Raw genomic sequence first — 18,857 nt, 5'->3', positions numbered from 1 at the left:
TGTGAATTTCCTCCTGTGGATGATCAAGTCTTAACTAATCTTTAGCTTTATGTTCACTTTTGAAGGAGATATTAATCTATCAAATCTAATAGAGTTCATAGTTACCGCTGGTTCAAATTACAGTTAAAAGTGGATAATCATATCACACTAAATGATAGAGGATTTGAGATATTTAAACTACAGTACAGTACTTCATAATGGTAATCCTAAAATGCTTTCATGGGCTAGGCTATATTTATCAAGGTAAAGTGTCACAGAGGCAGAGTAAAAGGCCTTACCTTTGATTTTTTTAAAGGAGCTGTGTTACCTAAAAATTAAATATGCATTCCTTCACCTTCATCTAAGGTTTTAGGCCTAAATCTTTCAAAGTTGTAAAGACACCACCATGATCTCAGAGAAACACGACATCGTGGTAACAGCATTAAAAAACCATTTCGGATGTTCTTGGCATTTACAAAGATTGACTTTACTCACCTCGTTGTCATGGAGACAAATGCCTCACTCACTAGGTACTCAATCTGCTAATGATTATTATTTTTTAAATGAAACATTTTTTTTCATTTTCGTTTATAATACACGAACACACACAATCTCCGACCTGCACCTTTATATGACAGCAGTATGAGTAATATTTACAGTCTATGGTAGGTGTGTTTATAGTCTCCTTGAGAATTGGTCCCAGCGGTGTTCCGTAGCAAAGCTTCTGTTTTGTTGACATTTTTTTTTTTTTCCATCAGCTGACTGCCACAAGTAAGCTGACCGGTTTATGGACAACTCAGCACACACAAACCCTCATCATGGCATTATTCTACCAACACTGCCTTCTAGCTCTCACAAACAACAAACAGTTCACACATTTTTAGAGACACATCTCAATGAGGGTTATTTTATAACCGAGCGTCACTCGAGAGACAGCTAAGCTCACGTAACGTCGGCTAGCTTCAGTTAGCCTGCCGTGCTAACTACAAGCTAACAAGCTAAACAAGCCGATGAGAAACCATGGAGGGGATTCTTTACAAATGGACGAATTACATGACAGGTGAGTCGTCTGTCTACCAGCTAAACCTTAATATTATTACAAGAATGCGACATAACATGCCAGCTGTCGTTTGTTGTACTTGAAATGTTATTTTATTTATTTTAGCAACACGATATCTCTCACAACTCTTATTCTTGTCAGTCTTATCGTCATCAAACAGGCAGAGCATCCCTCACACATGTTTATTAATATAGTTTAACATGCACTTTGCTGATTCTATGTGCTGTTTGCAGGGAACTTGACAGTAACACACTTTAGAGGCACATTATAATCGAGGAAAGAAACCCACAGGAACAGGGTTTATAGTTGTATTTGACCTTAATGATCGCAGCATAGCATGTCTATAAATAATAATGGTAGAGGACAAACTACACACTGTTTATGGCTGCTGTGACTTCCACCATAACCTGCTCTATGTCAGCTGTGAATGAGATGAGAGTCATGTAAAATCACACTTTTTATTGCACAAGGAAGTACTGTTAGGAAGTATCCATTTGACCATAAGGCTTAAACAGCTGTGGAGAATATTGCATCATTTAATTGGGGAGATATAGCAGCAGAATTTGAATACCAAAGTAGAAGAAACAAACATCAAAGATCCATGAAAGCATAAAGACATACTGCAAAAAAGGTTTATATGGGAGGTGAATTAAAATATAGCAAAATCTCCAAGTTTTGATACTTTTGCATGAAAATGTTTTTGTGGTTTTAACGCAGTGCCACCTGAAGGTCTGAAGATCACAGCAATCCAATATTTTCTGCTTTGTCCCTCGCATACAGAAATGTCTTCAGATTATCTGAATCTTGTAATGATATGATGTTCTGAAGGCGATGGAAAAACCCTTGATTCCCTTTTTTTTTCTCTTAAATTGTCTCGCTATTTTCCAGTGCGATTGTTCACAGAGTGGTGAACCCCTCTCCATCCTTACTTCAGACAGACTCAGCCTCTCAGGGTCCTCTTTTTGTACCCAATCATGGTACTAACCTTAGTCATTGTGAGATGTCGCATTAGATGTTTATAAGCATTTCACTGCTTTTCAAGTCTTTTGTTGCCACTGGCTAAACCTTTTTGAAAAGTCTTGTTCGGATCAAATTCAAAGCATAGAGTTCATCCTAAAACAATGACAATGTTTGTCTTTCTGCTATTCAATCCATTAAACATGGGGCTTAAATGTTTGCAAGTCATCACATTCTGATGTTATTTAAATTTTGCACGATGTCCAAACTTTATTGAATTCAGACTCTACATTGGGACTTGGAAAGAGATGATGAGCATCTCTCAATTCCTCCTTTAAATTTGACTGAAAATCTGTTCCCCCTCATTTTGAAACCTCCACCCAAAGACAGGTGTGTGTCACTTCAGTTCTGAGTTTGTCTTTGGCCCTGTAGGTTGGCAGCCACGCTGGTTCGTCTTAGAGAATGGGGTCATCTCGTACTATGACTGCGAGGATGATGTTGGCAAAGGAAGCAAAGGATCAATCAAGATGTCTGTGTGTGACATTAAAGGTAAGACTGCTGTTTTAAACACCTGTGTGTTGTGTCTAGTTATAATTCTAAACATCTCGATTAAACACTAATATTTTATCTTTCAGTTCATCCATCAGATCCAACCCGTCTGGAGTTGATAATCCCCGGCGAACAGCACTTCTATGTCCGAGCTGTGAACGCTGCAGAGAGACAGAGGTGGCTGGTGGCTTTAGGCTCGTCCAAAGCTGGAACACTGGAGAGCCACAAACACAAAGGTACACAGAGTTTTATGTAAATCTGTAGTGTGCTCCTTTTTCTAAAGCTCTGTCTGTGTGAATATTATTGACAAAAAAAAAACACACCAGTATTTGTGAGGGAAAGAAATCAGTTTAGCTCAAACTGCTTATGACTGATAAATGTAATCACCTGTGTCGTACTCTGCACAGTGTGTTCAGGTAGTGTTTGGTTCATTAGCTGCCATTACATTGCTTAGAGGTTAATAAAGAGCGGTTTTCAAATAATTAACACCGATGTTGGAAGATTGCCCAGAGATGACTCCAACAGCTAATCAATTGATAAATAAATGAAGTCAGATCATTTAGTGTAATATTAACAAGTACAAATAAAGATAATAATTTTTATTTTGAAAATGTCTGCCAGAAACAGGGAAACACTTGGACCTTGATTATTAATTAATCCTAGTTGTTTTCAAACACATTATTCTGTGTTGCTGATATTAACATTGTATTTATGAAGAGAATGTCGCAGAGCTGTTACTACTGAAAGAGGAGCAGCATCTGTTGCTGATTTGCTGAAGATTTCTGACTAGATTTGATTTATTTTGAGCTTTTTGAAAGAGGAAAGTTGTTTTTCTGACGGCAAAGTAAAGCGCTGAAAAATTTACAAATACAGTGTACACTAAGATGGTCATTGGTCTTTAGGTCGTTTTTTTTCTCAGTAGCTTTTACTACATGGTTAAACTGACCCCGTCTGTTGGCGATGTGTAGCATATTAGCTTCCATGCTGATACACTCACTATTGACAAGTACCTCGTACAACCCCACTTTAAAGAATCTAAACTACCCCCTGTTAAATATGTCAACTGTGTGTGTGTGTGTGTGTGTGTGTGTGTGTGTGTGTGTGTGTGTCTGTGTCTGTGTCTGTGTGTCTGTGTGTGTGTGTGTCTGTGTGTTTCACCAGGTCCAGACTGTCTAAAGACAAAGATGTCTGAACTTCGTCTGTACTGTGACCTCCTGGTCCAGCAGGTCCAAACCATTCAATCACAACATACAACAGATACAGAGGCCCCGCCCACCTCGGAGGTATCGCTCTCTTTTTCCACAGACATTATATCACTTTCTTCTTTATTTTCTCAAAGTTAGACAGATTACTCTGAGGTTTTGAATGTTTGTTACAGTTCGATCATTACTCAGCAGTTTAAGTAATGGCTTGTTTTGAGTTGTTTCTTTTCTCGTGCTTTCACCTTTAACTTAAGTAATCAGGCTAACAAACAGACAAACAAACAGCACTGACAACATCACCTCTGTGTGTTTGTGAGGACGATGGTAACCCTGAAGTATGAGTAGTACAGTAACACTGACAGGCATTCATATTCTACATCTCTTCAGGCATCTCTCCTCAGTGCAACCTGTGCAACTTTCATCAGGACTCTGGAGGAGTGTATGACACTGGCTAACCAGAGTTTGACCCCTGAACTCCGACCTCCTGAAAGGGTAATTACATTTCCTCTAGTACATTCAATAATCGGTCCAGTCTTCAGAAAGGGGTTTGTTGATGCAGGAGAATATAAATATCCAAGAACATTTCCTTTTTATTTTTTTAAATCAGTCAAGTGAAGGAAAATTAATTTCACATTCAATTATTCAGTCACATATGACAAAGATTTGCTGGAATTAGATTCTGAATTGTGAGGATCTGCTGCTTTTCTTTTGCCGTTTATTAAAACTTATGAAGACTGTTTTTGTTTTAAACTGTTAGGAACATATTTCCTGACTGGGACAATTACATCAATCAATTACATCTAATTTAATATAATCTAATGGAACAGAAGTATACCCAACCTTCTTAAGTGATTAAGTGATGAACACATGAAAAGCTCAGAAACTGTAATCAGTCAAACAAGATACATCCATTTGCATTAAGCTTTGTATCATTAGAAACCTGGTAGTATTTTTGAATGGTCGTGCATCGCGCCCTCATTTTCCCCTGAGATGGGAAATCTTTGTATTTTTAAGTCTGAAAAGGAGCTTCCAGTGATGCAAAAATTGCCATTTCGCGTCATTGGAAGCTGTTGCGGTTAGCGGGGTGAAATTACAACGCTAGTTCATCATCACCTCTGCAGCAACCATCTCGCGGCTATATTGCTATATTGCTGGCCGCTGCCAGCAGCTGTCGGCGGTGGTGAGGACGAGGAGCCCGGGCCGGCTCGAGCTGGGGCGGACTGGTAGTGTAGGTACTCTCACTGTCTGCCAGAAAATTTCCAAGATACCAATTCCTTCTGGAAGAAATCTCAGAATCAGTTGAGGAAACGGCCTTATGTGTTGTAGTAAATATGTCTGTAAACCTGCCCTTAGTGGGAGTGGCCTGCAGTGCTGTGCATTCTGGGATTTGGCCTTTCATCCACATGAGCCAAAAAGACACATTCTGCCTTTTCTCGGCCAAGAAGGCACCAACTTCAAAATGTATTTCACATTTCTACTACATAAATGACCCAATGTCAATACAGATTCATGTTTCAACGGGTGAAGTATCCCTTTAAGCATGTTGTTGGAACTTAAATTTTGATGCTAATTCCTTTGTTGGAGTTTCAGTGTGGCAACAGCAAAAGACTGTGACTACTGAATATGTGAGGTTCACACTACACTCATCATGTTTGTTAGTAAGTTCATGGAGCACCTCAAACTCCATGTTTCCCCCTTTGTTCATGTTGGTGTCTGCACACAGTTATTTTTGCACAGTGTAAAAATAAATCTCCATAGATCTAAAAATATCCCAAATTATTCAATCACAGCAATCACAAAGCTCTTATTCGGTTTTAGCTACAATTGCATTTTATGGTTATTACTTTGTATCAGTCGTCTGGTACATTATGTTACCCTCTGCTTAACATCAATCACCTGATGCCTGCAGCCATCAGGAGATGGAGAACAAGAAAACAATCCCAAGAATGCCAATAGGAAATCAAATTACACAGATGTGCAACGTAAAATGATTGTAGGAAATAAATGAGCTGTCAGTTAATTGGTAATGAGGGGAAATAACATTTGACTGTCGCTGTATAGTGGCAGACACAACTTTATTCAGAGGAAACAAAAGTTAAGGAGTCATCATGTAAACCTGAGTGAACATCTTTCTGCTTGTAGCTTTAGTCTTTTGCTTTCTTTTAATTCAAAATGCAGATATTGTTAAAGTGAAAATGTGGCCAAAAAAACTGACTTAGTGTGGGAGCTATTGGACCTGGACGTGATACATTAATACATCGTGTTGCACTCACACATCTTTTTCTTTCTGTCGATGGGCACAGATGAAGAGGTCAATCAGTCACCCTGGAACGTACAGCTTTGACAGGTGAGCATACGTGTGAGTCATTCCATGGCGTTTCTAATCCTATGTACAACAATCTGAGTTGCCTTTGTGTTTGTAATGTGCTGTATAGATGAATTGCCTCTCTGCCTCGTTACCAGGTCCTGCCACTGTTAAGTAGTTGTAATGTCTGTATTTGTGTAGCAAACACGCAGCCTGAAGTGCTTCACAAAACAGCAGAAGAAACAGAGTGAAGTAGCCAACAAAAATATATTCAAGCTTAAAAACAACATGCATTAAAAAACGAAATAATGTATGTGTTTAATTTGTAGTAGACTGTTTAAACATTCTGTTAAAACAGATTTATTTACAATAAGTCAAATACAAACAATCTGCTAACCCAATTAAAGCAGAATAAAGTTTAAGATTTTCAGTGACAAATTGCATTACTGAAGTAATATTAATTAATAACACCAGGAGGCAGCATTGAAGCCTCTCTATTATTTCATATCTAACTGAATATTTTCTATATTGAAGCAGAAGGCAGATCTGATGAGATCAGAGAGTCAAAATTATTTTTTTAAAACAGTGCATGTGTATTTTATAAGAAATATATAGAATATATAGAGATTATTTTTGTCTGATGCAGAGACTTACACATTTGTAATTGTGTACAATGTCTTTAAACACAGTAAGATGTCAGAGTGAAATAAAGATTGTTTAAATAAATAAAATAAAGAAAGTGTCATGAATGTATTTTTAAAAAGTAACAGTTTACCTTTGTGTGGCATGAATCTTAGAAGAAGCAGGCAAAACACTTATAGGAACAAATGTGCTGAAGTTTCCTTTTTTTTTAAATAATCTCCCCACAGGTCAGGTGTGCTGAAGGAGTACTTGAGTGGAGGTCAGAGGTCAACTCAGCGCAGGAACCGGACGTGCTCCGACAGCTCTGTTTATGATTCTGAACGTAAGACAAGTTGCCTGTTTTCTGATCATGAACAAAAGAAAGACCATTATAGTGATATAACACTTTCATGTCTGTTTCCACTCAGTACGTACCACATTATTTAAAAAATATCATAGCTAGTAATGTCTATTATGAAAGTGCTTTCTGCTATTCACACAGAGGTGACTACTGTATGTGAATTTAATTTCAGAACCTTTCTTAGTCAAATAATGATTTCTCATTACTGATTATTTGATGCTTTGATTTTATTTTATTTTAAACAACTAAACAACTATCTCCATGATACCTCAAAATAAGTAATGTAAGACTTCCTGTCAAACTTTGAATGAAATATACAACCTTTTTTTGTTTTTTTACCAATGTTTTGAGAGTTTTATTGGCTTTCATGATTTCATCTCGGACAAATGGTCGCTTTAAATGATACATTCACATTTTGGGAAAAACCCTCCCTTACTTTTTCAAGCATATTTGTATGTATTATTTACTTAATTAAAGATATATATATCACGGTAATAAGTGAGTTTTGGAGGTGCTGCTAGTCGTATAAAAAATAGAAACATTTTTAGTCAGTAGTTGAAGAAATGTAAGTACATTTACCCAATAATTGTACTGACTGTAAGTCAATTATAAGTGCCTAATTATCTCTATTTCATGATTCTTCAATCCCACTTCCCAAAATACATCTGTAATGTGTTATAGATGAATCTTCCAAACATTATGTAAAGTTAAAGTGCAGTTCATCACAACTTCATCGGAATCATGAAATGAGCATTCACAATAAAGACATCTCAAAATGTATAGCAATCAAGAACAAAGATTATTCTGGATTATATGGATTCTCCTTGTACGTGTATGATGCATCCTGAATAACAAAAACTCACCTGTTAAAGTGTGTGTCTCTGTGTGTGTGTGTGTGTGTGTGTGTGTGTGTGTGTGTGTGTGTGTGTGTGTGTGTGTGTGTGTGTGTGTGTGTGTGTGTGTGTGTGTGTGTGTGTGTGTGTGTGTGTGTGTGTGTGTGTGTGTGTGTGTGTGTGTGTGTGTGTGTGTGTGTGTGTGTGTGTGTGTGTGCGTGCGCGTGTGTGTGCGTGCGTGTGTGCGTATCAGGTGTACTTCCTGGTCTCAATGGGGACTCGTCCTCCATTCCTGAAGAGAGAGGAGGAGGAGGCAGTGTGAGTCCAAAGACCACGCCCACTGACACAGACACTGACCTTTCAATCTGAAGACCCGTTGTCCATCCAGACCTACTGAACTCTGTGAATACAGAACATCAAAGGATCAATATCAGTGGCAGTGCCTGCATCCAGTTGAGATATTGACAATGTCTTCATTCAACCGAGGATGAGTTCACCTCCTCTTGGATCGTCCATTCTTGTCCTTTTTATCTGAAGTCAGCCGATTGCCAAACATGAGCACTTTGGAGTCATGTGTGTTTTTTTGTTTTTCTTTAGTCTGAAGACACTGGAGAGATGGATATGACTGCAGTAAAGAAAGATCTGTGAGTGTTAAGTTTATCATACTTTAACCCCACTGAGGAGACAGTGCCAATGTCATCCTCTCATAAGTCAACAGGTAGTAACATTCACACTGTGGACACACACCTGGAGACAATGTCTGCCAAATGAGGACTGTGATTGTAGAAGGCAGCTCTGTGGATATGAATATGACTTACTGTGAATCCTCTGGACAGTTTAGATGCAAGAGTTGGTTGTTCACTGTTTTCTGAAAATGCTGAGAAAGTTTTAATCGTGGAGGTTTTTGTGGCCAACACTGATGAAGTTAAAAACGCTTCAAGTTATAAAACAAAAAAGTATCTTCCCATGCAGTATTTTTAAGCCTTTTCCAATCGGTCAGCATCTTATTTTGTTGTTGAAATGTCCGAGCATCTTTCACACTCTTCTTCCAGGCTTCCATAATAATGCTTACCTGCTGAAAGCAAGGGTTAAAAAAAACATCTTTGTCCCTCTTCCGGCCTGTCGGCTTCTAGTATTTGGCGGTGTCAGCAGCGAGGAAGAAAAAATTATAGTGTAGCCCAGGATGACTCTGGAATCAAATTGCATATTTGCTGGTACAGAGTAAGAAATACTTTATTTATCCCCAGGCCGGGGGGGGCGGGGGCATTTCTGTGAATAAGACATAATGGAAAATAAGAAAAAAAAAAAGGAGCAGGAGCAACTGTAGCAGGCTGCGTGCACAGTCGGCAAATGAGCACATGAGGCCAGTTATCTCACACACACTCACACACACACACACACACACACACACACAGAGAGAGAGAGAGCTAAGGCGCTTGGGTTTTGAGATGCCAAAGTTTGCACAAATGTAATGATCTACATGAAATGTGCCGTCAGCCGTGGGTCCAGCAAAGTTTCTTCCCAACAGTCGCTTCTGGTCATGCTTAAAACAGTGAATTCAACTCTCACTCACTCACTTGGACATAAACAGTGTTTTGGTGTTTAAAAACTGGAGACAGAAAAGAAGAACTTGTGTTCGGCCTGCAGCTCTTTGCTTGAAGAGTCACTCACCTGCTCCTCGTGTTTGTTTTCTGCCGGCTTGTTTATGTTTTTTTGCACTTCAAAGACGAGACTCAGTTACAGTGGATTTGAGTCTCTAAGGCCTTGTTCAGACTGCCAATCCAAATGTTTTCTTATTTTTCCTAAGAAGATTTTATCTAGACTGGGGGGGGGGGGGGGGGGGGGTGGTTATGTGAAATGGGATTTGTGTGTAGAATAGATGTAAACCACATTTGAAAGTGGTTTGAAATGTTACTGTTATCTGATTTCCACAGATACTTCTCACTAGTAACACGTAACACTCCAGGCGCTCAAATTGGATATATTTGAGTCTTTCGGCTTACTCGCATCATGGAAAACAAATCAAAGATGCCAAACAAGAACAAACCATTCCCAGGCTGCATTCGAGTGGCTGTGCAGAAAGACGTAGAATCCATACTGTGGTTACTATATCGTGTTAATGTTATTCTGCAAAAACGACACCTGCATGGTCACCAAAAAGTTCAAAAAGTCTGACTTGAAGATCTGGTTTTGAGAAATCAGATGTGCCTGCACTCTGAACAAAGCCCGAGGTACAGAGATGTGTGAATGTGTGAGTCACTGCCTTGAAAATGTTTGTTATCTCTCAAACCTTTTGGTGACGAGCTCCTGCCAAACATTAAGTTTAAAGAAACAAGTACGGTGGCCCTGAGGGTTCAACACACACAGCAAACACAAATAGACACAACGCAAACAAAAGTTGAGTAACACATCCACAAATATATTTAAATATGCTGCATTGTGTTGTCTATTTGATGTGCACGTCTCCTTTATTTGATGACATTGTTTGCGCGTGCTCTCTGTGGTTGCAGTGTGTGGAGGTCTCAGGGCCACGATGTGTTGGGTGCTTAAATGAACGAGGATTAAAGTGGAACAGTGAGTTTAGATGAGGCCTTTGTCACATGTGGAGGTGTATAAATATGTTGTATTTTTGTGTCGCTAAGTGTTTGAGTGTGCTTTTTCTCTGCCAAGGCAAACCACTAAGCATTTTAGCGATATTTCTTTTAGCTGTCTCTGCTAACTGAATTAGCGTCTCAGATTCAAAAGATAGTTGGGAATAATTATTCATGGTTTTGTAATTAGACAAGTCATTGTTCTAGTAACAAATGGGAACCTAGAGGAGGCAGGCAATGAGGCCTTTTTGTGATTTTTATCATCATTTATGATAACAGCAAGAAAGCAAGCTAAGGTTAGCCAGTTAGCTTGGCTCTGCCTCCGCTGTGTAGATGTGGCATTAGTTGTTTCTTAAGGTTAGCTGATAACATCATTTTTAAACGGTAAGCTACAACATTTACAGGTCAGCGAGGGGATGGGTAAGGTACCGTAACTAGCCATTCCTGAGCTAAGCAAGCTACCTGTCTTAAGCTAACAATGTCACAAGAAAGTCTCCTCATTTCACAAAATGACCCTAATATTCCCCCCTTTGTAGTCCATCACATCCGAGCTTGGCCAGAACAGCTTCACTGGATTTTCGAGCCTTGGGTTGAAGAGTGTGTGTGTGGTGGCTGCCTGCCCATTGTTGACATGACTGGATTGATTCCACTTCTTAGCTAACAAAAGCTAGTGTTGCGCAGTGTTTGTTGCGTACCTTTGTGACACGCTCTGCTGTTTGAGCGTGTGCCAAAGACGTCAACGGATACAAAATAAATAACGGCGTCGGCACGTGCGAAAGGATGTCATCTGAACATGACGGAAACAGTCGTACGTGCTGAGAAACACGGAGTACGTGTTGGGGCGTAAGATGAGATCTCACGCGTGACTGCACAAGATGTGGTTAATATGGAGAGTCTGCACCTGTAACACCAACACTTCAAGGTGACACTTTGCATCTTCTTAAAAGTCATCTTTGGAAAAAAAAAAACATGCACATAGTCCATTTATGTCAAACCTTTGAAAACCCTTTATGTAAACCTGAGTGTTACAAGTTGTGGATCATGAACCATTGCTGCTGTATCTTAGCCTTCTCCAAAGTAAACAGATTATTTAAATGTTAAACTTCTCTACACAGGTATTTCAATTAAATAAATCAAATCGCACCAAACCCAAACAGTAGCCTTTTTTTCCCCAGCATCAAGTGTGCAGTTGTGGTTTGTTTTGCACTTTAGAGGGATTTTAAATGTCTCTTCTTTTGTTAATCCTCTGAAGAAGGACGCAGTGACAAAGGTACTGTGGTCAATAACAGTGATCATGGCGATTGTAAAAACGGATGTTAAGGAAATGATATCTGTTTTGAGTCCGTGTTTAATTTTTTCAATGATGTTCCGCGGCAGCCTTACGTGTAACAGTATGTGTTTGTTGAAAACATACTGAGACTGACATTTCTTTTACTTTCTCTGAAAACTGTGATGATGTGTTTCTCCAGAGGCTGCTGGACGACGCCATTAAACTAAGTTTTATCTGTAATCAGACAGTTTTTTTCCCCCCCTCAAGCAGGTCTGCTTCATGATCAACATTATGCCTTGTGTCAAATGTCAAGTGACTTGTGATTTGATGATTTTTTAAAACAGCTTGGCAGCACTCTTATCTGCAGGTTATAGTTTATATTCACGTTGCCTATCCGATTATCATGTTTATAATTTCAAATATGATATGCTTTAAGAAGAAGAAGAAGAAAAACAGACAGTTTCCTGCAGGTAGAATTGGAAAAAAAATGGCATATGCTGCAAAATTAAACCCCCTCAAAAATTGACAAAATACAAATATTTAAATGTCTTAATGTGTTAGACTTCATCATTGTTCATTTTGTAAAATTTTTGCTTTTGATGCAGAGAATTAAAAGATTGAAACCACTCTGAAATTCAGTATCTCAATAAACTATAGATTATCTATGGATTAACAAAACAACATGGAAATTTGTGACTTTTAAAGATGCTGGTAGAAAGACTTAGTGACCCTTTGACAGCCAGCTGTTTACCACTGCTTCCAGTTTGTATGCCAAGCTCTGCTAACCAACGCTGCATCCACATTCATATCAAAGTTTAGACTTGGGTGAGTGGAGTCAATCTGCTGTTTTAAGAAGGTGGACTGTGCTTTATGTCAGGCTATATGAAGGACAAATAACTGCTGATTTATGACTGAATCCTAATTTCTTCAATTTTTCTTTTTCTTTTTTTTTGATTGTGAGCTGCTTCAGTTTTTTGGACAAACCAGCACAGATATTTCATGCCTTAAGTGTCTCTGCACGGAGTAACATGTGTGGTTGCATCCAACTTTTCATTGTCTAGATAAAATAAAGATATTTTAAACCGATGTGATTTTAAGGGTCTTATTTTGTGTGTGTATAAAAGTAATAAAGGGAGTTTTATATAACACATGCACAACCTGTTAATCAAGCATTACCTATAATAAAACAGCTGATTAAAAACAACAGGATTAACAGAAGTAGCAGAGAGTTTTTTCAGTTCGTGAGAGTTTGTGGAGGATGATCCTGCTCTGTGTTTACAGAGGGTGTATGTCTTATCTGTAGTCTGGGTTTCTTTTTCTTCCCGTCTTTGACGATGTTCAAATCAATGTGACCCTCTGTGTACTCTCATAACATAAAAGAGACACGTACGCTCACATGGGTGGGAACACTCATTTACATGAACAAATGCAGATGTGTGTAGGTGCTGGAAGGCAACACAACCTGACAGTCGAGCTGTTTACAGGACCTGAGGACGAGAAAGTGGGAACATGGGTAAGTACAAATCCTCAAGATCTCTACTCAAAGTTCAAATTCTCTTATATTTACGTTAGTATTTCTTTTAATGCATCTTTCTATTTTTACTCCATATTGGACTTTATTCTGGATAATCCAGTTTCTAAATATTTAATGAATTAAACATTTATGTATGCATAACACACAAGGACCCTATGAAATGACTTTTTAATAAGTAAGCAGCATTAACAGCTTCAATCATTAACTCAAAAGTCAGTTTGTGGCCTGACAGAAATGATTAATGGTAGATTTAGTGCTCTTCCTTAAAAGTCACTTTGGGTTATTTTTATGAAAATTCTCACTTTCGCTATAATTTTCCGCGATTGAAACAAACGGTAGAATAACAGAGAAAATAATCAGCAGATCCATAATACAATAAATGTGTCAGAAATGTCTTGTAATGGGTTTGTAAAAAAAAAAAAAAAGCTAAAACAACAAAAGTTCAAACTCACTTTCACAGACAGTCACAGAGAGTACATCTATTCTGCGTTGACTAAACTCACTTTTTGTTTAGACATTAGTTTAAACATTTAGAAACTTTATGTAACCTTTTCCTTTTAACCATTTGGTATTAAAATTCTACAATTCACTTAGCAGACGCCTTTTTTCTTGTGCTTGTAAAGGATATGAATACCATAGTAATTAGATGTTAAAAAGTATAAAGGATTTTATAGAAAGAAAAAGCAAATGACTACCGGTACCTTTAATCTGTTGAATTATTTTTGCTCTTTGTGTTGAAAGAGGGTTTTTTTCTTGCCACTAGGGTTTACCCAAGGATCAGGATGAATGCAGGTGAAGAGGTGTGAAAGCTGGAACAATGAGTGAAGGACTTCAGTCACACTCTGGAGGCTCCTCAGAAGCCCAGAATACTGACAGTGAAAACCAAGCACAGGTAGATGTCTCTACTGTTTATGACACCCATGCTGTTTATCAAAGTTGCAGCTTTTTATTTTGAAGAATATTGGGCAGCCAACAAGTCCTCCTGATTCAGCAACAATATAAATCCGAGGCATTTCTGTCACCTTTCGGTAGTATGACACAGAGATTTCCTGTAACTCAGTCGTCACAGCCCATAATTAACATGATGATATCACTGTTTGATATCACACGATCACTAAAGCTTCTTAAAGCTCTGAGGAGCTTGCTGCAAGTCAATCGGAAACAGGAAACAGTGTCTGGCTGTTCTTCTAGCCTTCCTTGCCTTCGTTGCCTTCCTGGCAACCGGAACCCAAAAAAATGTAACTTCAGCTGGATGGATCTGCTTGGTGGCTTTGCATCATAACTATGTTAGACACTGCGATTGAAGCCAGTTTGTAGCCACCTGCTACAACCTTTTGGCTTCGACATAATCCTAAATCACAATGATGTAGTCATTCTAGTTAAAGCTTCTTTCATTTTTGGATGATTTTGGTGCCCCCTGTTGACAAAGTAGTACCTTCTGTCTTTTAGCTGATCTTTTCCTGTGATGCAAAATTTGTGATTTCTGACAAAAACACTTATAATAGTTCTTCATTTAAAGTGAATAGCATGCAATTGACATCAATCTTTAGCATGGCGTGCTGTAATTCATGTGGTCTGACACTAGAGGGGGGTTAACTGACTTTTACTGTATATAAAAGCAATCAATTCCATAGTCACACACAGTCTTGTTTGCCTCTGTAGGTCATTTAGGCATTCATATTTATTTCAGTCAGTTTCATAACCAGCTAAGAATTCCTCACAGGAGCTTTATAGCAACTGTTCAACAACAAATTGTTCCAATACTTAATAGTTTTAAAGTATAAAAAAAGATAGAAAAAGCTCAACACAGGGATAAGCACCGCCCCCTTAAAGGGGGTTTGCATACCAGCAGACAAATATATATGCTCACATCAGTGGGGTCTGTAACATCTGCTTTGAAAGGCAAAGTAAAAGTATTTTTTGGCTGAATCTGGTTCCAGTGCATTTTGTTGCCTTCAAATTTACTTAAAAATCCTGAGCCAACTTCTGTTTTGGTATATTTAAATCTTTTTTTATTCCCATCCATCTGATAATATCTTCAAACTGAATATATGAAATAACAACAGTGGAATTCAAATCTTAATCTGACTAATTGTTTATTGGCCGTCTTTATCTCCTTGTCTGTCCAGAAAAAACCAGGCCCTGTGATCCTCAGTCTGACTCGCTGTTCTGCCTGCTACAACCACAAGAAAAGATCCAGGCGAGATTCCGATGGTGAGTCGAGCTCATCAGCTGAGGACTCTGGACCAGAGCTGGACTCTGAATCAGACGCAGAGTCCAGCTCTAGCAGCAGCAGCAGCAGCAGCAGCTCTGAGAAGGATTCATCTGAAACAAATGAGGATCCCCCACCTGAGCCGGTGGACACTGCTGACCCTGACCTCGGAGATAAAACAGGCGGTGAGAGACAAAAGGAGGAGGGGGAAACGTCAGAGAGCAAGGAGAATAAAGGAACGACAAAGTTTATGACTCGAAGACCTCCACTTGTCAAATCATACTCCCTGCCTTCCTCCTTCCCCCATCAACTCATCCCCTGGTCCCACTTGCCCCGCCCTCGTACGGTTGTCTCCACCCTCCACCTGCAGGTGTTATCCCAGAAACAGGACGACGACCCGTTCAACATCATGCAACAACACCTTTTTGAGCAAGTGAAAACCGAGGAAAATGGCGGAGAAGGGCGAGAAAGAATCAACAACCCACCATATCCTCTGAGACCTACAATGAACAAGTTACTATGGCGACAGTCGTCACTACAATCATCACAGCAACAGCAGCCGCCATACCCGCACCAACAACCGATGCTTGAGCTGTCGCATCAACACTACCAACCACAACCTCAACACTTTGACCCTCTGTCAGCTCAGGCTCAAATGTTTCCACCTCCTCCACACACACTTCCTGTGTTACACCCCCAACTGTTCCACCCACCCATACACAACCCAATTGCACCTTACACACATCTGCATGCATCTCCTCCACAGCCACACTGGTACAGCATGCAAAATCCTTACACGTACTAGACTTCTATGTAATTAAAAATATGCAGAAAATAGAATATAAAGATTTGAATGTAAGGTAATGAGGGAAACTATTTAGGCATATTTTATTTGCAGTGTGTAAAAAAATTAACTATCTTTCATAAACTCTGAACTAAAGTGATGCAGCACTTATTTGGACTTTTTTTTTTTTATTATTCTAAAAAGAAGTTAAAACTGTTTTGTGTCTGATGAGATTTATTTAATCTCTTGTCCCTGAATGTGTGTTTCCTGTAACAGCAGCTGTTAAAACAAACTGATGTAAGACATTTTCATTCTTCAGATCTCAGCCCTGTCCCTTTACAACATTCAACACTGGGGAAAACATGTTATGCTGTTTAGTGTTTTTATTCTCTTAAAGTTAGGCCAACTATAGCTTTCAATCTGCTCCTGCCATGAGGGTCAGACAAAGTATTTCACTGTTTTACTTCTATGAAGGTTATGAAACAGACTGAAATGTATACTTTTCTCCTTTATGACCTTCAATATCAAACAAGACCATCAAAGATTAAACTGGTTATTGGTTATGTTTTTAGGATATCTGGCACTCCTGCCAATGGGTAGTTGTCAGAACTCAAGGCAATTAATAGTAAGCTACAGAAACACCCTTGTCCTTGCAAAGATTCATTGTCAGTTTCACGTTACATTTAAAACAAAAAAAGGAAAACAATATCTATACATTTGCAGGTCAAGATGAGCAAAGAGATAAATCCTCACGCTTTGTCCACAGAGGGCGCCAAAATCAACAGAAACTGAAAGTTCCTTACAGGAGCTTTAAGTAAAAAACTTTTAACACAATTACTCTGGTATGAGATAAAAGTATCTAATTAATTACCAAGAAAATGTTCAAAGCTAATTCATAAATAGCTGAACTTGCTTATGTTGACACCGATTCTCACTCGAAAGTGGTAGTGAGTAAAGAGCCTATTATCTTTTCTTTTTTTCAACAAGCCCCTGCATTAACAAAGCCATTGTATTAAGCCAACTTTCTTTGTCTCAGAACGTGGAAGTTACTTAGAAGCACTTTCTGACATCAAGGCTACCACTTACAGTGCTGGAAGAACTATTTCAATACTTCACAGAATTCTTTAAGTTAAAAAGTAGCTGTTTCAACATTTTTGTTTCTACATGTTTCCTGGTGTATTACGCTATCTGTGTCAACATGTACTGAATATTTGCCTACCAGACAACCTCCTCAATGTTTGATATATATCCTTTGATGTTTGAATGAATATCCTTGTTCCAGCTGTTTTTTTAAATTGTCACAGTTAACATTCGGAGTGTTTTTGACAGTTAAGGAACAATCAGTTGTCCATGTAAATAAATAATCAGCTTTACTCTACACGAGCTCAATTCTGTTCATTCTCATGGAGGTGGGTGCTTTGGGCCATCAATTTATCAACAAAAAACACAGTTGAAGAACCAGCTGTACCCAAAATCTGACTTCATTTACCGACCAGAGAAAGCCGACCATGGCAGCCGCTGAAATGGAAAATGCAGGTGCTTGTTAGCACGAGACACGAGAGCCGTATTTTGTGTCTCACCGTCACAGAGATGGACGGCTTCCAATCTCATAGAAAAAACTCACAAGAGGCTCTTTGTGTGATGTGTGTGTGGTTTGTTCCACCTTTAAAAGCCGCTAAGTCTCTCCAGATGTCCCCAAAGGGACAAAGTGTTTGTTTCCACTACAACTGCCAACACACACACACACACACACACACACACACACGGATGATGTAATTGGAGGTAAAAGACACAGGTTTTCTTGTTGGGGGTTAAAAATGCAAATGGACCGCAAACACAGAGATACAAAGAGAACTATTAAGAGGGAGACTGAACTTTCTTTTCCCTCTTAGACTCTAATTTCTGTTTTATCATAAAAACTCCAAACAAAAATCTGCTTTCACACGTTTTTAATTCTCATATGCGTTTCCTAAAAACCTGACCATATTTCAATCATCAAAATGTGCTTCCTAATGAATATATTTTGACTGGTTTAAAGGTTTTAATTGGACCTCTATTAGATTATTAATTTGCAGTTAAGCTTTGACTATTTTTAAAACTCCTCACAGTTTTTGTGTTGATATAAACTCTGACATTGGACACTTGATCAATTGAATGGTATTTCTGTGGCCATAATAACTGCAAATGTTTAATAAAGTTGGAACAAATGAACACAAATTTAAATGAATTTTGAATGTAGAGAATTCAAAACTACAACTGCTGCAAATGCAACAGTGAATGTCACTGAAAATAGAATAAGTATACTGTGGTAGATAAACATCAATCTTAAATTGTAAGTCAGTGGACATATGACTGTATTGACAAGCACAAAACATATTACTGGTTTGAAAAAAAAAATGTCAATGCTGAAGTGAAATCAGTTCAAAGCTTTTTTGGAAACTTCAAGTCAAGGTCGCTCCACCAGGCCTGACATCACAATATAAAACTTTAACAATATCTTTAAAATAATATTTAATTGCAATACCAGCCTAATCAAATCACAGGCTAATGACAGGGACAATATGTCCTGAAAATACTACTACATGTAATAAAATGTTTA

The 18,857-nt window shown here is 38.5% G+C and overlaps 2 protein-coding genes across 2 annotated transcripts; both read left to right on the top strand.

The window, feature by feature from the left end:
• Positions 1-707: 707 nt before the first annotated feature.
• On the top strand, positions 708-12,814 carry plekha3 (pleckstrin homology domain containing, family A (phosphoinositide binding specific) member 3). Its single transcript, XM_061040341.1, has 8 exons — positions 708-1,039; positions 2,429-2,545; positions 2,632-2,781; positions 3,707-3,828; positions 4,135-4,239; positions 6,051-6,094; positions 6,922-7,016; positions 8,121-12,814. The coding sequence occupies exons 1-8, from the start codon at positions 1,000-1,002 to the stop codon at positions 8,234-8,236; spliced, it is 789 nt and encodes a 262-aa protein (XP_060896324.1). The 5' UTR covers positions 708-999; the 3' UTR covers positions 8,237-12,814.
• A 1,212-nt stretch (positions 12,815-14,026) lies between these two features.
• LOC132975638 (myb-like protein Q) lies at positions 14,027-16,904 on the top strand. The gene is made up of 2 exons (XM_061040340.1): positions 14,027-14,154; positions 15,392-16,904. The coding sequence occupies exons 1-2, from the start codon at positions 14,080-14,082 to the stop codon at positions 16,277-16,279; spliced, it is 963 nt and encodes a 320-aa protein (XP_060896323.1). The 5' UTR covers positions 14,027-14,079; the 3' UTR covers positions 16,280-16,904.
• The last annotated feature ends 1,953 nt before the right edge of the window (positions 16,905-18,857 follow it).

This window comes from Labrus mixtus, chromosome 6 (genome assembly GCF_963584025.1).
Source record: "Labrus mixtus chromosome 6, fLabMix1.1, whole genome shotgun sequence".
NCBI classification, from domain to species: Eukaryota; Metazoa; Chordata; class Actinopteri; order Labriformes; family Labridae; genus Labrus; species Labrus mixtus.
This window is presented reverse-complemented; position numbering and strand designations above follow the sequence as displayed.